General features: G+C 40.5%; 1 protein-coding gene across 1 annotated transcript in view; it reads right to left on the reverse strand.

The window, feature by feature from the left end:
- LOC126253218 (dnaJ homolog subfamily C member 16) overlaps positions 1–21,350 on the reverse strand; it is a 158,219-nt gene that overhangs the window by 20,545 nt on the left and 116,324 nt on the right. The window contains exons 11-12 of the mRNA XM_049954403.1: positions 17,705–17,915; positions 584–715 (exon numbers count right to left, since the gene is read on the reverse strand). Of these exons, the coding sequence (XP_049810360.1) occupies positions 584–715; positions 17,705–17,915 (343 nt within the window). The remainder of the gene's footprint in view (positions 1–583; positions 716–17,704; positions 17,916–21,350) is intronic.

Genomic DNA, 21,350 nt, shown 5'->3' on the forward strand with positions numbered 1-21,350 from the left:
ATATCAATAGATAATGTTGACAGCACAAAAATTTAGCCTCACTACAATACTATTGTTCAGAAATGGGTGTAAACTTAAGGAATCATTCATATGAGCAATAAGAAAGGTTCACTACATTTTTTGTCACTTGTTTCTTTCTTCAAGGAGGTTGATCAGTATTTAAGAAAGTAATTACTTACTACTAGGTGTAATGAACAATAGTAAATGGCAGGAATTAAAATCCTTTGAAATTTATAAGTTTAACTCTTTTCTAAACATAGATGATGCTTTGTCCAAAAACAGATGTTACATTTTCAGGCCCCAAATCAAACAACCACAATTCATTTATTCTACAATCCACAAAAAATTATCTGCATTTCAAATGAACAGGAATTCTTCAAAAGGCGGGATTAGGTAATTAGAGGTGGAGCACAAATTGGACTGGAGAAGGAAACTGGTCACGTCCTTTTCAAAAGAATCATCCTGGCATATGCCTTACATGATTTACGGAAACCACAGAAAAATTGCTAAATGGGGATTTGAAGTGGAATCATCTTGAACACCAGTCCAGTGTCTTACTAATGCACCATGTAAGGATACTTACATCATCTTGCTGGTACCCTTGCTCAATGTCAGAGGTTTCTGTGTCATCTGATTCGCTAGTATCAAAACCCATAAATGCTCCATTTGTTGCATTAGGTGTATTGCTGATGCGTTTTGTCATTTTTACCATACGCTACAACAAAAAAAATACAAGTAAAAATTAAACAACACATCAATCCTATGTATTAAAAATTAACGTGACTCATGGATAAAGGCTTGTACCAATCAATAAGAGAACAATAAAAGAAGTTGCACTGGCTAAAAATCTTATTATCTGAACAAGGCAATGAGATGACAACTCTACTATGGTTACCCAAGATGTGAAAAGAATACCCATGTTACCACAATGACCTATCAGTTGGTTGTAATTGATCATTAGTGGGTTCACATCTGGATAAAGCAGATTATTGCATGCACTATATTCCTGCATCTTTAAGGGAGACAGACAAAAGACTGATGCAGAATGTGTGTGCGCTTACATCTTGAAAGTGAGAATTTTTCACAACATGATGGAAACACAAAGTAAGAGGCTACGGTATTCTATCTCAACAGTGCTCACTGTGCAGGTTTCCATGGAAGGAATGAATGAATGGCATCCAGTATCTCCATGTGATATTAGCCAAATATGTGACAAACCCCCTCTCACTTGACGAATACTGTTATGTGAGCGCCAGCCGCTGTAGCCGAGCGGTTCTAGGCGCTTCAGCCTGGAACCGCGCGACTGCTACGGTTGCAGGTTCGAATCCTGCCTCGGGCATGGGTGTGTGTGATGTCCTTGGGTTAGTTAGGTTTAATTAGTTCTAAGTTCTAGGGGACTGGTGACCTCAGATGTTAAGTCCCATAGTGCTCAGAGCCATTTGAACCATTTGTTATGTGAGCACAGGTTTTCTCCCCAAGTGCTACTTGGTCCATCAGAAGCTAAGGTTTCAATGTCAGATGAAAGATTACTACTAAATTAATATAACAGATAGCAAGCTGCCATTTCAATGAATCTGAATAAACAGGAAATGATAACTTTGTCTTTGCCTGTCAGTATCTTGAATCTTTGCCCCTTATCGTACTTGAATTTATATTTAGTTTTTGGTAAATACTCAAAATACATACTCCGGTAAAAATCCGTCCATGTTTTTAATCCAGACCGTATCCTAACATACAGTGCTGATCTCCTAAGTTGTAATTTCAGGTGCATATTGTATATAGTTTCAATTATTTCTACTCCAAATATCAAGTGAAACAAGCCTTTCTATTGAATGAAGTGGGTAGTAAACTAATAAAAAGGTATTACAGAATGTTATTTGCTTGATCATAAACAGTCCCTCCAAAAACACCCCTCAGAGATAGTTTATTTCACTAAATTTCCAAACTATGTTTTATATCAATGAGCCAAAACATGAGCACCTGCTGGAACGCAATGCAGCAGTGTTTTTATATGGCAAGGATTTACAAGTCCTTGGTAGCTTTCTTCAGGTATGCAGAACCAGATACCTATGCACAGGTTAAGCAATTCCTGTAAATTATGCCTGTAGTTTGTGGGTGCAGAGCTGGTGCCCATAATCTCCCACGTGTTCCATTGGGTCCAGGTCAGGCGAATTTGTTGACCAAGACACCTATATGAGTTCACTGTCATGTTCCTCAAAGCACTGTTCCATGATTCTGGTCTTGTGATATGGGCAGGTACCCTACTGAAAGATGCCATCACCATTGGGGAAGACGTCAAGCATGAAGGAATGCAAGTAGGTTGCTGTAATGTTCATGTAGTCCACAACTGTCATGATGCCTTTGATTACTACCAGAGATCCCACTGAAGCCGGACTTAAAGACGATCATAGCACAATATTGTCCCCACTGGCCAGTGCCTGTGGCACAGTGAATGTTTTATGCAGTTGTCTGCCTTGATGGCAGTCATGACCACAGACCTAGTGTAACAAGAAACGTGATTCATCTGACCACATGAAAGATTTTCACTGGTGCATGGTCCAGTCCATTGATGCACGGTCCAATGATCACATGCCCACTGCAATCTTAACTGATGATGTCATTTGGTCAACATCTGAATGGGTAGGTGTCATCTGCTGGACAGCCTCATGTTCATCAATGCATGCTGAGTGGTGTGCCCGAAACATTTGTGCCTGCACCAGCATTGTACTCTGTTATCAGTTCTGAAACAAATCACTTACTATCCTGCTTTGCAGAACATTCTGTGATGTGGTGAAGGCATCAAACACCTTGTCATCTAATCGTGGTTTTAATGTCCTGCACGTTCTGTTGTTGCTCACAAAAGCAAATGTGTGAACAGTTTCACCACGTCAGAGATGCTTGTTCCTAGGTGCCGCATCATAATAATCTACCCCTTGTAAAATTTACTTGTGTCAATGGACATCCCCCTGTAGCGGGGCTTTGAATTTCGCCGCGCTACACTTGTTCCCTCAGATAAAAAATATCCTGTCGCAGCGGTATGAGCGCCTGACGGCAGAGAAACTACTAAAACTGTAACTTTTTTTTTTTTTTTTGTTTTCTATCCGTTTCAATTGTCTCTTGTTAGCCGAAGCTTAAGGCAGACGTGATCTGGAAGACGTAAAAACAAAATACTTATTAGCTAGTCTTTATCTGATTTTAATGTGTAGACATATTGTGAAAGTTGTTAAGAAATTCGGAGGATGGAAGTAGCAAAGTAAATTAAATTGCATACAGTATCAAGATTATTTTAATTGGTATAAATTAGAAATTCCTGGACAATGAAACTTATTGCAAGATTTCGGAGCCGAATTTTCACACAGAAATGAAGGAAATTTTTGAAGACCTGGACGCCGCCTGAAAGAAGACAAGTTAACCTGGTAAAGGATGATTTATCTACGCCACTTCCCCATGTCAGTTACATTTTGTTATTCTCTGTTTCTTTTCAGTAAGTTTTGTAGTGGAAATAAAACGCCACAAGGACCACCCCAACAATAGCTTTTCCGAATAACGAAGGCCGATAGCTTTTCTGTAATACAAAGTCCGATTTGCTTTTCATTTTTCCCCTTTTTCATGGTCTCTCTTCTCCATTTATTTTTTTATTAACCACTACAACTGGCTCCCGCGACAGGACGCAATTTTCGGATGTGTCGTTTTTGAGCAAATTTGAAACTTTAATTTGTATTTTTTCCCAACAGAGAATATCCAAAAATCCTGAACTTTAAAGGGTAACTAAAACACCAACTTTATTGTACCTAAGCAAATGATCATACAACAATATTGTAAAGAATTTTTGTAACTAATTCAATCTGTTTTTCTTTTCATGGCATATATTGATGCAAAACTGTTATTGTGAGACCTTTTGGTGGTTATCCGATGGAGATGTATTAAGAAAATCCATATTTTGACGAATACGATTTATGCAGAAGTGATGACCAGCCGTTGCAGGACAGAAAATTTAATGGTGAGCCACACAATTATGTTTCATTCAAGCATTCAATAGCTAACTGCAGAATCCATTTTTCCCTTTCCACACATCCTGTAGTTTTCTTCTAGATTTTTCCAAAATTATCTATCTCTATTGTAGTTTGTGGTAATTGTAGTATTGTTGTAGCTGCATATGAAGATTGTGAATTTGACCGCCAAGCAGTCATTTGTTACGAAAAATTTTGTCCGCCCTGCTGCATCTTTCTCAACCATTGTTTGCAATAGAGCAATCATTTACATTGACGAGAAAATATTTCAACCTAAATTTGAGTCAAATCTTTATTAGTCAGACTTATATTATTCCCTTTTTGACTTATGATTATACATCCTATTACAATGGAACGTGGTAAGGTAGAGAGAGTTTCGGCAGATGAGTTAAGTGAAGTAGATTCATCGTTCAACCAACAAGAAAGTCCGCGTTTCCCTCCATGGACGAGTTCACAGATCAATGCAATGATTTTGCCTCAAACTCGCAACATTTGTGATAATACAAAGATGCCGACTTTAAATGACGAAATGTGTAATGGACGCGAGACTAGACTGTCAGCGCCATTGTTAACATCAATGTCAGAACGGAATATGAGACAAATTCAGCAATGTGACACAAATCGGACACAGGAAACACAAACTGGACCGACTATTAGAGTTATTTGCAGACATGAAACGAGACGTTAGTCAGAAAATTGACGCAAAACTGGACGCACTTGGTCAGGACTTTAAACAAAGGCTAGATAAAAGCGACGAAAAATTTGACGTATTAAACCGTACTATGACCGAAAATTTTGAACGAACGACAAAACAGATGACAGAATTAAATAACACCACTCAACAGCTCAGCCAGCAATTTGAGACATTGTCCGATCGAGTCACTAGACAGGAAGAAACTTTGGTTACATTCACACATGAAACAAAAAACAATATCAACCGATGTGAGAATCAGTTAACTCAAATAGTTAATGTGCAGCAGGAAGTGAACACTCGTGTAGAAGAGTTAGCTCAGGCCCACACTTCAGCTAGCTCCACTCAAGAAAAGCTGACTGAAGAAGTGGGAAATATTACCCAACAGCTCACAATGGTAGTTCTTGAACAAACCCACCTCAAAGAAAAAATAGAAAAATTAGAAGATCGAGCGGACCTCGCGTCACTAAACAAGGACACCAACATGGCCGAAAGAATTGTACACGAATGTAAATTGTGTGACGACTATCTGGACAAAAAACTTGAAACAATTACACAAGACATACTTTCAAAAACAAAGACACATGTTAAAGACGAGACAAAACACATAGAAGACGAAGTGACAAAATTACAAGACAATGTTGTGCCGTGTTTGGCGATTGGTGCAAATGCATCGTCAGGGAACGACAAAACAACTAAAACCATGGCTAATGACACAGACAGAACACCTATTGTAGAATCACCTATTACAAATCAAAATTACAATGTGCCGCTTTCTTTTCCACCAAACGAGCAATATTACGGTACGACACCTAGAGTAGCAAGTGACACAAACTACGTCAATACAGTTACGCCAACCGGCATGGCCGATGACACGTTTGTAAGACATGGGTATTTCCAGACATTTTCCAGTGAGGACAAGCACAAAGTCCACCCTATTGTGTTTATTAGATCATTTGACGGTGTTTTTCCACGTAGTTGGTCAGAAGTCAATAAAATCAGATACGTCACCAATCTCATGAGAGGACGAGCAGCTAAGTGGGGTGCCGCTATGAAACGGCGGTGCCTTACATTTGAACAGTTCGAACAAGCCTTCTTGGACAAATTCTGATCCGAGAATGAGCAACAGAGTCTAAGGAGAGAAGTGTGCAACCCCGAGACCTATGACCCTAAAAAAGAGACGTTAAGACAATACTTTGAGAGGTACCTAGACAAGACACTGTACTGGTCCAAACCAGCCGACTTGCCAGCAATAATTGACACTTTAAAGAGCCACTTACCCTTTCCATACCGAGACAGATTAATAGGAGTACCGGAGAATGACGTCAAGACTTTCTTAAACTTCTTAGATCAAATGGACGTAGTTTACAGAGGCGATTCACGCCATTCAAATTTTACTCATATTAGTAACCAAAATCAGCACCCACCCCAAAGGAACCGTAGTGACGGTGGTTGGTGGAACCATCCCTCCGCACCGCGACACAATACGATGCCTGCGCGCGAAACATATTCAAATGGAAACGTGTATGACGGTAGGAACAACCGCAGAAAGTCGTGGAATAATAATAATAATAATAACAACAATAATTATCACCCATATCAAAATGGTAACTACAAGCAAAATGAAAATCACAGACAGTACAACAACAACAGCAATAGGAGACGTGAGAATAACAGGTTCAACCCGGGCTACTTTGATAGGAACATGACATATAACAGACATAATTACCACCAAAAAAATAACAATCCTAACAATCACCGACAGAATATGTGGAACACACAAAATTCACGCATGACAAATCATAACCCTCCACGGAATCTGCCCCCGTTCCCCAGTACAGTTATGCACTCCCCGCCACGAAGTAGCAATAACAATTGCGGCGCGCCATCAGCTGACGCGTGGGCGCCAACCAGCCGGAATGTAAACATAGTGGAGCTGGTCAATGAACCCGGCCAAACACAGCAGACGATGGAAAACAGTCGACGACCGAGCTAAGCGCTCGTGCTTCGGTCGTGAGGTGTTGTAAGAGCGCAACGGCTGAGACGATTTGTTTCTCAGGTACGACAACAGAATGACAGCAGAACAGGAATTAACAAACCTATCAGGTTGATGACCTTGTTCTTTTGCGTTCACATCCCAAGGCTACAAAATTAAAACAACTGAACAGAAAATGACAGCTTATTATATTCAGGTCCTTTCAGAATAGCAAGCATACCTCACCCAGGTTGGTACTCCCTAGAATACCCGTTATCTCACAAGCCGAGGGGGCTGCATCCCCACAGACATTTGAAGTCCTTTGTGCACTAAAACAACATAATATAATGACAACTAATTTGAGCATGAGCAAGCTGCTGTGAAAACGAGATTGTAAATATTTGTATTGAATACACGAACATTAAGTTATACAGCCTAAGAACACAAACGTTAATTTATGGAAATTATATACTGCAGTTACACTTGTACACATAATTATGAATAGAATGTAAAGCCAGGTGAGTACACTTACTGAATGAGAAAAGATATTCATATAGGAATGAGAACTACACAGGTTACATTTGTTGTTAATTGTAAATTATAAGGTAAATCAACAATTAGTTTGTTATTTCAAGGCACTCCAATGACAGGAAATAATAGCTATTGAGATCAGTAATGACATAGGTATGTAGCAGAATGAATGAGGACGTAAGAATGAATGATCAGTATGAATGAGTTAATATTTAGGTTAATATAAGAAGGTAAGTTACTGTGAAGTAGTTGATGGAGACAAGAGATTATTTGAGGAAAATATTATTGGAGTTTTATGAGAATGGAAGTACCAAATGGCCCCACGTATGTGATATATTAATGTTTGATGAGGAATATGTTTAATGTATAAGGATATATATATTATGATGAATATGTGAGTAAGGAATGAGTGAGAATGTTTTGGTAACATTGTGCTACATAGAGAAGTGAGTAAACAGTCTACATCTTTAAGATTATATAAGAATTTCAATTTGAAAGAAAACATTTGTGATGAGTTAGAACACGTGAGTACAAGACACTAAATGTGAATCTATTTTCTGTGCCCTTGAAAATGAACGAATGCCAGAAAAGCAGAGTGAACATAATGATGATTACAGCTGTGGAGATAAGTGTGATAAGAACGTAGCTTGGAAACACATTAGCTTTAATTTATGGCAGAAGTGTAACTTGGTAACCTTTTGTTAAGTTTTGTTAAGCCACTGTGTGGAAGAAAACATTTATAGTTTGTGTTCAGACAGGAGAATGATATTTTAAGGAACTTAAGTTGAAATATAGTTTTTACACAGCCCTCATGTGAATACATTTGTATAGAAAAAAAAATTTTTTTTACACAAGACAGAAAACCCTGAGGAAGCAAAAGATAGAGTTATTAAGGCCGTTTTGCGATTCGTACAACACCTCCACTTAAGCGAAAAGATGACAAAATTACATCTACGTTGAAGACATTTGACTTTTCAGGCTATGCAAGGTAGGTGCAAAGGAGCAGTGACCACCCGTGCAGCCGACATCGAGCAACGGACACTGAGAAAGAGACATTTTACTGTCAATTATAATACTATGTTCTTTATTTATGATTTATAGATAGAAATGATATATATATATATATATACTACATTCATGATGTTTAACCTTCACTAAAGTAGAAGAAAGTTCATGGTTGAACTCTTGAGAGGAAATTTGATATGTTATTATATAATACACATTATGAGAGAGACAATCTCTGAGATACATTTTCCATTTGTATAGACGGTATCCACAAGAAGTGGAGATATTGAGGAAGTACTGAGCAGATATGCGATTCACTCATGCAAGGATTTGTTAAGGTATAATACACTAAGTCATATGAACAATCACAACAGAAACAGAGAATCTGTCATGATGTTACGCTACACAGACTTGACGTAAGGACACTTACATTTACCCATGATTTGGTAAATGGTAAGCACCTCCTTTCACACACCCCTTGAAGGTGATGCAAACGTTGTATTATGTTCTCTTTCTATGACGTAGCTGTAGGATTTGATAGTTTATAGGTAGTGAATAGTTTCTTCCAGTCTATCTTTTTTTTTCTTTCTCCATTATCCTACCACCTACTGCAGCTGGGTATTGTTTGTTTATGGAATGTAAGAATATATTGTGTGACAGTAAACTTTCAGGTATGAATAAAAAGACATGAAGAAAACTGAATATTGATGGCATTACAAGCCTGGTCAACCACTAGCCAAGATATGGAATCAAAAGAAAGAAAGAAATAATAAATGAAGGAAAGCCCGTGCTTTAAGTATTAAGTCTGATATCCCTTGGCACGCCCAAACCTGAATAAAAAAAGAAATTAATACCCCAATAAAAGAAAGCCAATGGGACTTAGTATAATTTTTTAGTGTAAATATTTCACATGCATATTCTTGTAAATTTATATGTATTTGTATATGTATAAAAACTTTGCATATTGTCAACATATTTTGAAATGTGACCACAAAATGTAAGCTTTCAGAATTAACGATGTAAATATGCTTGGACAAAGTGAACTTTGTTAAAATGTAAATATGCCAAAAAAGTGTTGCAAACTGTGTTAAACTATGAACGTTATAAATGACGAATTTTGTGTTATTTGTGAAACTTATGGTGCATAAACCAAATAACTGTTTGTAAATCGATATAAACTGCAATTTACTTCGACGATAATGAGGATTTTCACACTGCAATTGAACGTTTGTTGGCGAGTGTAAACAACGTGATGATACACCTACGTTTGCGAACATCGACGCCGTTGTTCCTGGCCGGCCTTCAGATGCTTTGGAGACAATAAACTCAGCACCTGTCGTAGGCGATGTGGAGGCTAAAAAACTACATCGACCATATATGCCCCGGGAACAATAGTCATGAAAACGCACAAGGACCTGAAGTGTTGTGTCGTAACAGAAGACATGGACGTTGCTTCAGATCACGCACACGCTCAATCTTAAATGCTGGAAGCGCACAACATTAACTGCGCTGGTGAGCAGCTTGCTCAAACACACACTATGTAAACATATATATATTAATTGTCTAAAAAGGATCAAAACTGTAACAACTGAATGTAGTATATAGATTTAGAAACCAAGTATTGACAAAGATAATCCTCTAAGTATGCACGTGGCGTTTCCTGGGAAAATATGTATAATAGACATTTAGGTATATCTATTCTATTGTTTGCTAGCCTGCCACGCTAAATGTTTTAGCGTGACAGTCGAGGGGGCGATGTAGCGGGGCTTTGAATTTCGCCGTGCTACACTCGTTCCCTCAGATAAAAAATATCCTGTCGCAGCGGTATGAGCGCTCGACGGCAGAGAAACTACTAAAACTAACTTTTTTGTTTGTTTTGTTTTCTATCCGTTTCAATTGTCTCTTGTTAGCCGAAGCTTAAGGCAGACGTGATCTGGAAGATGTAAAAACAAAATACTTATTAGCTAGTCTTTACCCGATTGTAATGTGTAGACATATTGTGAAAGTTGTTAAGAAATTCGGAGGATGGAAGTAGCAAAGTAAATTAAATTGCATACAGTATCAAGATTATTTTAATTGGTATAAATTAGAAATTCCTGGACAATGAAACTTATTGCAAGATTTCGGAGCCGACTTTTCACACAGAAATGAAGGAGATTTTTGAAGACCTGGACGCCGACCGAAAGAAGACAAGTTAACCTGGTAAAGGATGATTTATCTACGCCACTTCCCCATGTCAGTTACATTTTGTTATTCTCTGTTTCTTTCCAGTAAGTTTTGTAGTGGAAATTGGTTTAACTTTTGCTCAAAAACGCCACAAGGATCACCCCAACAATAGCTTTTCCGAATAACGAAGTCCGATAGCTTTTCTGTAATACAAAGTCCGATTTGCTTTTCATTTTTCCCCTTTTTCACGGTCTCTCTTCTCCCATTTACTTTTTTAATAACCCACTACACCCCTTTCGAGCCGATATTGACATCAGAATGACTCTACAATCGTTCTGCTCCGCTTATGTACTTTCTGTTGTGACTCGCCGATCATTCACAGAGCAGTCGCGCAATTAGGCGCGTTGTCTACATGCGGCACTGGCTGCCAGCCATGCCACCTAAGCGGCCAGCCAGCCAGCGGCCACTAGACTTGGACTCAGTGCTCATTCGAATATTACAGTGTTCACATGTCTTGCTTTGTCAACTTGCTCAGTGACTTATATGTGTTGTATCGTTTCGAAATATGTGTGTTCAACTTGGCGTTATAACAACTGGCGACGAGGTAGTGGATTTTTCCTTTTCATCGTTGACCCACAGGTTTCCATGGCTATTGTTGAGCAACTATTGCAAGGTCTCATTGAACAGCAAACGCTTCTCACATCGATGATTCGCGATTTTGTCGCGGCATCAAATGCGGGGCGTTTCTCGTCGTTGTCTATACCTCCATTTCCTCCTTATGACAAGACGGCGGAAGACTGGTCTGATTACGAAAAACGTCTTCGACAGCACTTCTTGGCCTTTCATGTCACGGATGAACAAACATGTAAGTCTCTGTTCCTTTCATAGATTTCACCTCAAATGTATCGGGGTTGTTGTCGCAATTGGCTCCTTTCAAAGATCCTGCGTCTTTGGCTTTTGCTGAAATGTGCTCACTTCTGTCCGTATATTTTCATAAGCAAACGCATGTGGTAGCCTCTCATGTTGCCTTTTATTGTTGTCAAAAACAATCGCATCAATCCTATTGCGCTTGGGCTGCTGAACTTCACGGCCTCAGTCGAAAGTGTCAATTTGTTACTGACGTTCACAAAGAATCCTATGCCGATTCCATGGTACGGGCGCCCGACAAAGAAGTTCGGCAACGTGCACTTCAGTTGGCCAATCTGACTCTAGATGAAGTCCTATCCATCGCGCAGTCTTTTGAAATTTCTCACGCCGCTGGGGCACAAATAGAGCCATGGGGCGATGCCGGGGAAATACAACCCCTGTGCGCTGTTGACAACGTGTGCGGTGAGTCCCTGCCGGCCGACGTGGCCGCAGTACACTCCCACACGCAGCCTCGGCCTAACTGTAAACAGCCCTCTAAGAAACTGCAGCAAAACCCGCGGCAACTCCCTTCATGTCTGCGGTGTTTTACTAAACATTCACGGGAGGACTGTCCCCAATGTTGGGCCGTGTGTCACAATTGCAAAAAGAAGGTCATGTGTCTGCCGTTTGTAAATCCGACCGCATACATGATGTTCATGACCGTGATGCTGATTCTGCTTCTGTGTTGTCTGTCAATCGCACTTCTTCCCTTTCAGGGAAGTTATTCCTCATTGTCCAAATCCTTGGTCGGGATGTTTGCATGCAGGTGGATACCGGTTCTGCTGCCACTATAATTAATTCTCAGACGTATCTTCAGTTGGGTTCTCCACTCCTATCACCTGTAATTCAGCAATTATGGACGTACAATAAACAGAAGATTTCTCTCTTGGGACAATTTAATGCTGAGGTATCTTACAAATCCGTTGTTCGCACTGTTCCCATATTTGTGGTCGACCAGAGTTACGCAGAGAAACTTTTTGGTTTCGATGCCTTTTGCGTTTTTGGGTTCTCCATAGATGACTCTGTCAATATCGTCTCTGATGCTATTCCTTATGCTCAACTGGATTCCTTGTCGACGACATTTTCGTCCCTTTTTTCTCCTGGGTTAGGCCGTGCAAACGACTTTGAAGCTCATATCACGCTCAAACCCATTGCTCGGCCTAAGTTTTTTCGGACTCGGCCCATTCCTGTGGCCCTTCGGGATCAGGTAAAATGGGAGCTGGTTCGTCTCATTACTTCAGAGGTCTTGCTTCCTGTCACTTCCAGTGAGTGGTCCTCTCCTGTCGTCGTTGCTAAGCCCAATGGTGATATTCGTCTCTGTGGCGATTTTAAAGCCACTGTAAATGCGCAATGCCTCATCGACACTTACCCTATCCCCCGACCTGAAGAATTGTTCACTAAACTTACGGGAGGCCAGTAATTTTTTAAAACTGACCTGTCAGAAGCTTATCATCAACTTCCTCTCGACGCTCCGGCAGTTTCTGGTCCTTAACACGCCTTTCGGCCTCTATCAATACCAACGATTGCCATTCAGGGTTGCCAGCACCCCTGCTCTCTTTCAGCGATTCTTGGAACAATTGTTGCTCACTGTCCCGGGGTGTATAAATTACCAGGATGACATTGTTGTCACTGGCTCCACCACTGACGAACATCTTCAAAATCTCCGCACACTTTTTCATGTCTTACAGACTGCCGGTCTTAAGTGTAATCTTCAGAAGTCACAATTTTTTCAGGCATCTATCACGTACTTGGGGTTTCAACTCTCTCGGAATGGTATTCGTCCGCTTCAGCAAACTGTCGCTGCGATCGATGCTCTTCCTCGCCCTACATCTGTTAAGGAACTGCAGGTCTTCTTGGGGAAAATAGCTTACTATCACAAGTTTTTACCGTCTGCTGCTTCGGTGGCTCAGCCGTTGCATCGCCTGTTGCATAAAAACGTGCCCTTTCACTGGTCTGCGTCATGCGATGCGGCTTTCCAGAAATTGAAGACTATGCTGAAACAGGTCCCGTGCCTGGCTACTTATCGACCTGGCCAACATCTTGTTCTGGCTACGGACGCTTCTCAATACGGGGTCAGTGCAGTCCTTGCGCACCGTTTTTCTGACGGCTCTGAACAACCCATTGCTTATGCCTCCATAACACTTACAGATGCCCTACAAAAGTATTCTCAAATTGAAAAAGAAGCTTTGGCCATTATTTATGCTCTTCATAAGTTTGGTGTTTTTCTCTATGGGTACAAATTTCATCTTGTTACGGATCACAAACCACTTGTTTCCTTGTTTCATCCATCATCGTCACTTCCCGACAAGGCTGCACACCACCTCCAGCGTTGGGCTCTTCACTTGTCTCGTTTCAATTATGAGATTCATTTCCGGCCGACAGCTCAACATGCAAATGCTGATGCACTGTCTCGCCTTCCCATGGGTCCTGATCTGGCATTTGATAGGGGCGAACTTTTGTGTTTCCACCTGGATTTTGCTGAGTAGCGGGTTGTGGACGGATTCCCCATCACCGGGGACCGGCTGGCGGCTGCTACGGGTTCTGATCCTACTCTCTCCCGGGTTTTACGCTGTATTCAGAAGGGTTGGCCAGAACGTCTGTCTGCTAAGACTTCTGACCCATTGCGGAACTACTATGCTTTGCGCTACCGCCTCACGGCTAGGGGTGGTGTTATCCTCCTTTCCACCAACAATGCTTCGCCGCGTGTTGTGGTACCTGCGTCTTTGCGTGCTTTGGTCTTGCACCTCCTTCACCAAGGGCACTGGGGTGTCTCTCGCACAAAATCTCTGGCATGCCGTCATGTGTACTGCCTTGACATCGGCTCTGAAATAGCACACATGGTCGCTGCCTGCGGCCCTTGTGCGTTACAGACCGCCGCCCCGAAGTCATCTTTGTCACCGTGGCCTTTGCTTGATACGCCCTGGGAGCGCATTCATGCTGACTTTGCGGGACCTTTTTTAGGTACTTATTGGCTTCTCGTAATTGACGCCTACTCTAACTTTCCTTTCTTTGTCCGTTGCACATCGCCTACCACTGTTGCAACCGCAAGTGCTCTCGCCCGAATTTTTTCTTTGGAAGGCCTTCCCTCTATTCTTGTTACTGATAATGGTCCGCAATTATCTCTTCCAAATTTGCGGATTTTTGTGCTCGGTACGGCGTTATGCATGTCACGGCCCCTCCGTTCCATCCACAATCAAAGGGTGAGGCTGAAAGACTGGTCCGCACATTTAAGGTTCAGATGCGGAAACTCCCGACTTCTTCTGCTGCTGATGATGTGCTTCTCCAGTTTCTGGCTTCTTACCGTTTCACCCCCATGGGCAACCACAGCCCGGCTGAGCTCTTACATGGCCGACAGCCCCACACGCTACTTCATCTTCTGCAGCCTTCCACCTCACGGCCGCAGGTGCCTTCACTTGGCTGGTTCACCGCCAATGACCTTGTCTGGGTACGGGGATATGGCAGGCGGCCAAAATGGAGTCCGGGCTGCATCTTACGCCACCGTGGCCGACGCCTGTATGAAATCCAGACGGACACAGGTGTTCAGTGTGTCATTCGGACCAGCTTTGGCCTCGTGTGCCGGCAACGCCTGTTCCAAATGCCGCTACACCACCTTCGGCTCTACCTGACGCTCGGGATCTTGGCATCTCTCATTACTCACAACGCAGCCCTCTCACCGTCATCTCGGTGCCAGTACAAGAACGGACGCCACCGGGAGACACGCCCATGCAGGAACCGGATGACCATCATCTGTCGGAGACAATCTACTTGCCTCCTTCTCCTATGGATGCCGACACATCGCCCATGTCTCCTGTTATATCCACTGGACTTGCCGCAACGGGCAGATTAGTGCACGGGGCCCCAGCCGATTCGACCCCTTCGTCTCCTGTCATCTCAACCCGGTATCATCGGGGACACTTCCGTCCTTACGGGAAGCCTCCTCCTCGAGACTCTACGGCCAGTCAAACAACACCTATGGACGTTAGCACTCTACACGCCAGCTACATCACGACCAGTGCAAAAATTTCAAAGGGGGGAAAAGTGTTGTGACTCGCCAATCATTCACAGTGCCGCCGTGCAATTATGCGCGTCATCTACATCCGGCACTGGCTGCCAGCCATGCAGCAGCCGTGCCACCTAAGCGGCCGGCCAGCCAGCCAGCGGCCGCTAGACTTGGACTCAGTGCTCATTTGAATGTTACCGTGTTCACATGTCTTGCTTTGTCAACTTGCTCAGTGACTTATATGTGTTGTATCGTTTCGAAACATGTGTGTTCAACTTGACATTATAACACTTTCCCTACAACATCACATGACGGGAATACCATCAGGTGGCATTCAATCTCGAGTGGGCTGTGGTCATTATGTTTTGGTTCGTCAGTGAATGTGCGTATTCATCACTACCTTAATCACATTACATGTTCAAATCCACTAAAAGCATATTCACACAAAGTAAATTATTTTTTTAGAGTACTTTAATCTTTGGCCTTGTACATTCCGTAAATATTTACAGCGCAGGTCCTAATATTATTTTTCACATAAGTTAAAAATATTACATTTATTTCTTTCAATGATGTCAAAAGATATGAAATATTTAAATCAGCTTTTATAAATGACGTGATTTTAAAATAGCCATAGTTGGCAAAGTGCACCAGCTGATTTCATAGTAGAGTAAGGTTAGTCAAATTTTGTGGCTGTCTTAAAAATGTGTGTTTAAAAGAGTCAACTATATTTCATTGGCAAGAATGTAAGGAGACTGCACTCAAATTAGCTGTGGTCAATATGTTGTTTAATGCATCAAGCATTAGAAAAGGCAGGTGTGACTGTGGCCCCAAGGTGCACCATTTTATATTGGGACAAAGCTCATAAATAACAGATACAATTTTGCATTCATGTCCTGATCTCTAGAGTGGGTAAAAGAATTTTCGCAGCATATTTAGTGAGGATGTCAAGCTGAGTGAAATTAAATTACATGAAAAAATTGCTTAGACAACTAACAACCCTGTCACACATGGACATTTTAAGATACGTCAAATATGATGCAAACCTGCACTTGTCAGATATGTCCATTATAACTGTTTATTCATTCATTACTTCATTAAATATATGTGAGCTATGGTACAAGTATTTGAAATCATTCTGACTGTGTCACTGACACTCCAGAAGCCGTCATTTATCTCTCTGGAATGTTCCTACTGTTCTACCACAATACTGCATGGATAATAGTGGCAGCCTGTATTGTTGCCAGCACGTAACTGTGCTGTGAGGCAGGGCATACTAGACACTGTTAACCAGTAGTGACAATATATTCTGACCTCCCTCTAGTGCTCATCATCTCATATTGAAGACCTGTGTTGTAACAAAGTGATAATTCACACAGCATCAAAGTAAGTGACAAATCATAATCTTGATACACTGAAAAGGCTAAAAGCCTGTGGAGTGTGTATGGAGCACTCAGTAGTATGTGGTCATGACATGAAACTGATAAGCAACATGAAAAACTTAAATCTGATAATGATGTTGCACTGTACCTATCTTGTGTTTCCTAATTGTTGAAAAAGACTATAAATTTGGAGAAAGCAGGAGATTAAAAGTGGATGAGATGAAAGATTTTCTTGTTTAGCTCTTGGTCAATTAAGCATGTCTCTTTCATTTTATATAATGTTTACATTGTCACATAATTACCAGAATCATGTACTGAATATCAGAACATGTCCGTCAATGAAAACAATCAATAATATTAAAAGTATGTTCATCACATAAACACAAAAATAACTGTCATTGCTAAACTGGGTTCTGAAGGGTGACAACCCTGATTTATATACAATATTGAATTTTCTCTAATTGCCCAAAAATTTTATTTACAAGAAGTTTCAAGAATCTTTCAAAACTCTTAAATATTTGATTTGGAGTTAATTCAAAATTTGTCAATCAAAACACCAGAAATGAAAATTTAGCATCTCATCACACACTTTGCAACTTTAGCTGTCTCAAGTCTCATGTGGAGTTTTCTTACTTTTGAAATTATTTATTTCAGACATCTCAGCTGTATCTACTATCAATATTACTGTACATCCTTAAAGATAAAGAATACACAAAACACTCTCATATGGTGCACTTTAAGTATTTTTCTGATGCAAAATATTGCTAATGCTTAAACTCTGACTTGTGACATCAAATAATCAATTACACCAGATATTTAAATTCTGATGTCTGCAACTGAAGATTATCTGCAAAAACAAAAATGAATGAAATTTTTCTACACTGGGGAACATTATTTCCCAATTAACACGTTAGTGTGAAAGAACAGACTGTCGAAAGTTGCAAATGGGGAGGCTTGCATATAATAGAAACACTATGTTACATGCACAGAAAAACTTTAATTACAGCTGCTCAAATATGGAAGTCACCAATACTGTCCTACCTTTGAACCTTTTCCTCTACCGCATTCAGGGTGCTTAGCATGGTACATGCAAAAGTATTTCCGATGGCCATTTAGCGACAGGACGGTCCCAATGCAATTCCTCGGATTTATGTTAAGATCTCTTGGTTCCGGTAAGCTCAGTGTTAGTAAACACTTGTACCACTCTAAAGCACGATCCAGCATCAAGTAGCCAAACATTAATGTCTTATTTCTGAAACAATGAGGGAAAGTTCTGTATAAAACATCAATTCAATAAATACAAACCAAAATGTCATAAAACGGCTGAATTTAATTGTTAATATTACTGTATACAAAACATGAAAGTATAAGATTAGTTTCCAAGTTTGCCTTTGTCATACAGTCAGTCACACAGCAACTAACTCACAATAGTATAAGATGGACTTTACAATAGTATAAGATGGGCTTTGATGGAAGAAGGATCAAGTTAGCATTCTTTTCCAAATGCTTGTATGTTACTGAGTTTCTCTTCTATTCATATATAATGACCTAATTTTAATTTACATTTTGTTCATTTTACATTTATTTCCTTGGATGATAAATTTTTATATAACATACAGTCTGCTTAAAATTACTTGATAGTCGACATCTGCAACTTGCTGCTACAGTGTTGTCACATTGGCCACCAATCAGTTATAAGTGAACATAAGCACGGAAAGTCACTTCACAAATGCTGTTAATGTGTAACACATAGCAATGTTGGATGTGGCTGCCGCTAGATATGTCAGAAACGTAAGGTGCTCTGTCGAGAGTTGATTTTTTTAAGTGACCAATGACTGTACTGCGGCACGAGATGGGTTTTGCAGCCCTGAATTTAAACTCCTGTCCAAAGCTAACAACCACGTCATGGTGGTTGTGGTTGTTGTTGTGGTCTTCAGTCCTGAAACTGGTTTGATGCAGCTCTCCATGCTACTCTATACTGTGCAAGCTTCTTCATCTCCCAGTACTTACTGCAACCTACATCCTTCTGAATCTGCTTAGTGTATTCATCTCTTGGTCTCCCTCTACCATTTTTACCCTCCACACTGCCCTCCAATGCTAAATTTGTGATTCCTTGATGCCTCAAAACATGTCCTACCAACCGATCCCTTCTTCTAGTCAAGTTGTGCCACAAACTTCTCTTCTCCCCAATCCTATTCAATACCTCCTCATTAGTTACGTGATCTACCCACCTTATCTTCAGCATTCTTCTGTAGCACCACATTTCGAAAGCTTCTATTCTCTTCTTGTCCAAACTAGTTATCGTCCATGTTTCACTTCCATACATGGCTACACTCCATACAAATACTTTCAGAAACGACTTCCTGACACTTAAATCTATACTCGATGTTAACAAATTTCTCTTCTTCAGAAACGATTTCCTTGCCATTGCCAGTCTACATTTTATATCCTCTCTACTTCAACCATCATCAGTTATTTTACTCCCTAAATAGCAAAACTCCTTTATTGCTTTAAGTGTCTCATTTCCTAATCTAATTCCCTCAGCATCACCCGATTTAATTTGACTACATTCCATTATCCTCGTTTTGCTTTTGTTGATGTTCATCTTATACCCTCCTTTCAAGACACTGTCCATTCCGTTCAACTGTTCTTCCAAGTCCTTTGCTGTCTCTGACAGAATTACAATGTCATCGGCGAACCTCAAAGTTTTTACTTCTTCTCCATGAATTTTAATACCTACTCCGAATTTTTCTTTTGTTTCCTTTACTGCTTGCTCAATATACAGATTGAATAACATCGGGGAGAGGCTACAACCCTGTCTCACTCCTTTCCCAACCACTGCTTCCCTTTCATGCCCCTCGACTCTTATAACTGCCATCTGGTTTCTGTACAAATTGTAAATAGCCTTTCGCTCCCTGTATTTTACCCCTGCCACCTTCCGAATTTGAAAGAGAGTATTCCAGTTAACATTGTCAAAAGCTTTCTCTAAGTCTACAAATGCTAGAAATGTAGGTTTGCCTTTTCTTAATCTTTCTTCTAAGATAAGTCGTAGAGACAGTATTGCCTCACGTGTTCCAATATTTCTACGGAATCCAAACTGATCTTCCCCGAGGTCCGCTTCTACCAGTTTTTCCATTCGTCTGTAAAGAATTCGAGTTAGTATTTTGCAGCTGTAATAGTTATTTTCACATCTGTCAACACCTGCTTTCTTTGGGATTGGAATTATTATATTCTTCTTGAAGTCTGAGAGTATTTCACCTGTCTGATACATCTTGCTCACCAGATGGTAGACTTTTGTCATGACTGGCTCTCCCAAGGCCATCAGTAGTTTTAATGGAATGTTGTCTACTCCTGGGGCCTTGTTTCGACTCAGGTCTTTCAATGCTCTGTCAAACTCTTCACGCAGTATCTTATCTCCCATTTTGTCTTCATCTACATCCTCTTCCATTTCCATAATATTGTCCTCAAGTACATCGCCCTTGTATAAACCCTCTATATACTCCTTCCACCTTTCTGCCTTCCCTTCTTTGCTTAGAACTGGGTTGCCATCTGAGCTCTTGATATTCATACAAGTGGTTCTCTTCTCTCCAAAGGTCTCTTTAATTTTCCTGAGGGCAGTATCTATCTTACCCCTAGTGAGACAAGCCTCTACATCCTTATATTTGTCCTCTAGCCATTCTTGCTTAGCAATTTTGCACTTCCTGTAGATCTCATTTTTGAGACGTTTGTATTCCTTTTTGGCTGCTTCATTTACTGCATTTTTATATTTTCTCCTTTCATCAATTAAATTCAATATTTCTTCTGTTACCCAAGGATTTCTATTAGCCCTCGTCTTTTTACCTACTTGATCGTCTGCTGCCTTCACTACTTCATCCCTCAGAGCTACCCATTCTTCTTCTACTGTATTTCTTTCCCCCAGTCCTGTCAATTGTTCCCTTATGCTCTACCTGAAACTCTGTACAACCTCTGGTTCTTTCAGTTTATCCAGGTCCCATCTCCTTAAATTCCCACCTTTTTGCAGTTTCTTCAGTTTCAATCTGCAGTTCATAACCAATAGATTGTGGTCAGAATCCACATCTGCCCCTGGAAATGTCTTACAATTTAAAACCTGGTTCCTAAATCTCTGTCTTACCATTATATAATCTATCTGATACCTTTTAGTATCTCCAGGATTCTTCCAGGTATACAACCTTCTTTTATGATTCTTGAACCAAGTGTTAGCTATGATTAAGTTATGCTCTGTGCAAAATTCTACAAGGCGGCTTCCTCTTTCATTTCTTAGCCCCAATCCATATTCACCTACTACGTTTCCTTCTCTCCCTTTTCCTACACTCAAATTCCAGTCACCCATGACTATTAAATTTTCGTCTCCTTTCACTACCTGAATAATTTCTTTTATCTCGTCATACATTTCATCTATTTCTTCATCATCTGCAGAGCTAGTTCGCATATAAACTTGTACTACTGTAGTAGGCATGGGCTTTGTGTCTATCTTGGCCACAATAATGCGTTCACTATGCTGTTTGTAGTAGCTAACCCGCACTCCTATTTTTTTTATTCATTATTAAGCCTACTCCTGCATTACCCCTATTTGATTTTGTATTTATAACCCTGTAATCACCAGACCAAAAGTCTTGTTCCTCCTGCCACCGAACTTCACTAATTCCCACTTTATCTAACTTTAACC

The sequence above is a fragment of the Schistocerca nitens genome, chromosome 4 (assembly GCF_023898315.1).
Source record: "Schistocerca nitens isolate TAMUIC-IGC-003100 chromosome 4, iqSchNite1.1, whole genome shotgun sequence".
In the NCBI taxonomy this organism is placed as follows: Eukaryota; Metazoa; Arthropoda; class Insecta; order Orthoptera; family Acrididae; genus Schistocerca; species Schistocerca nitens.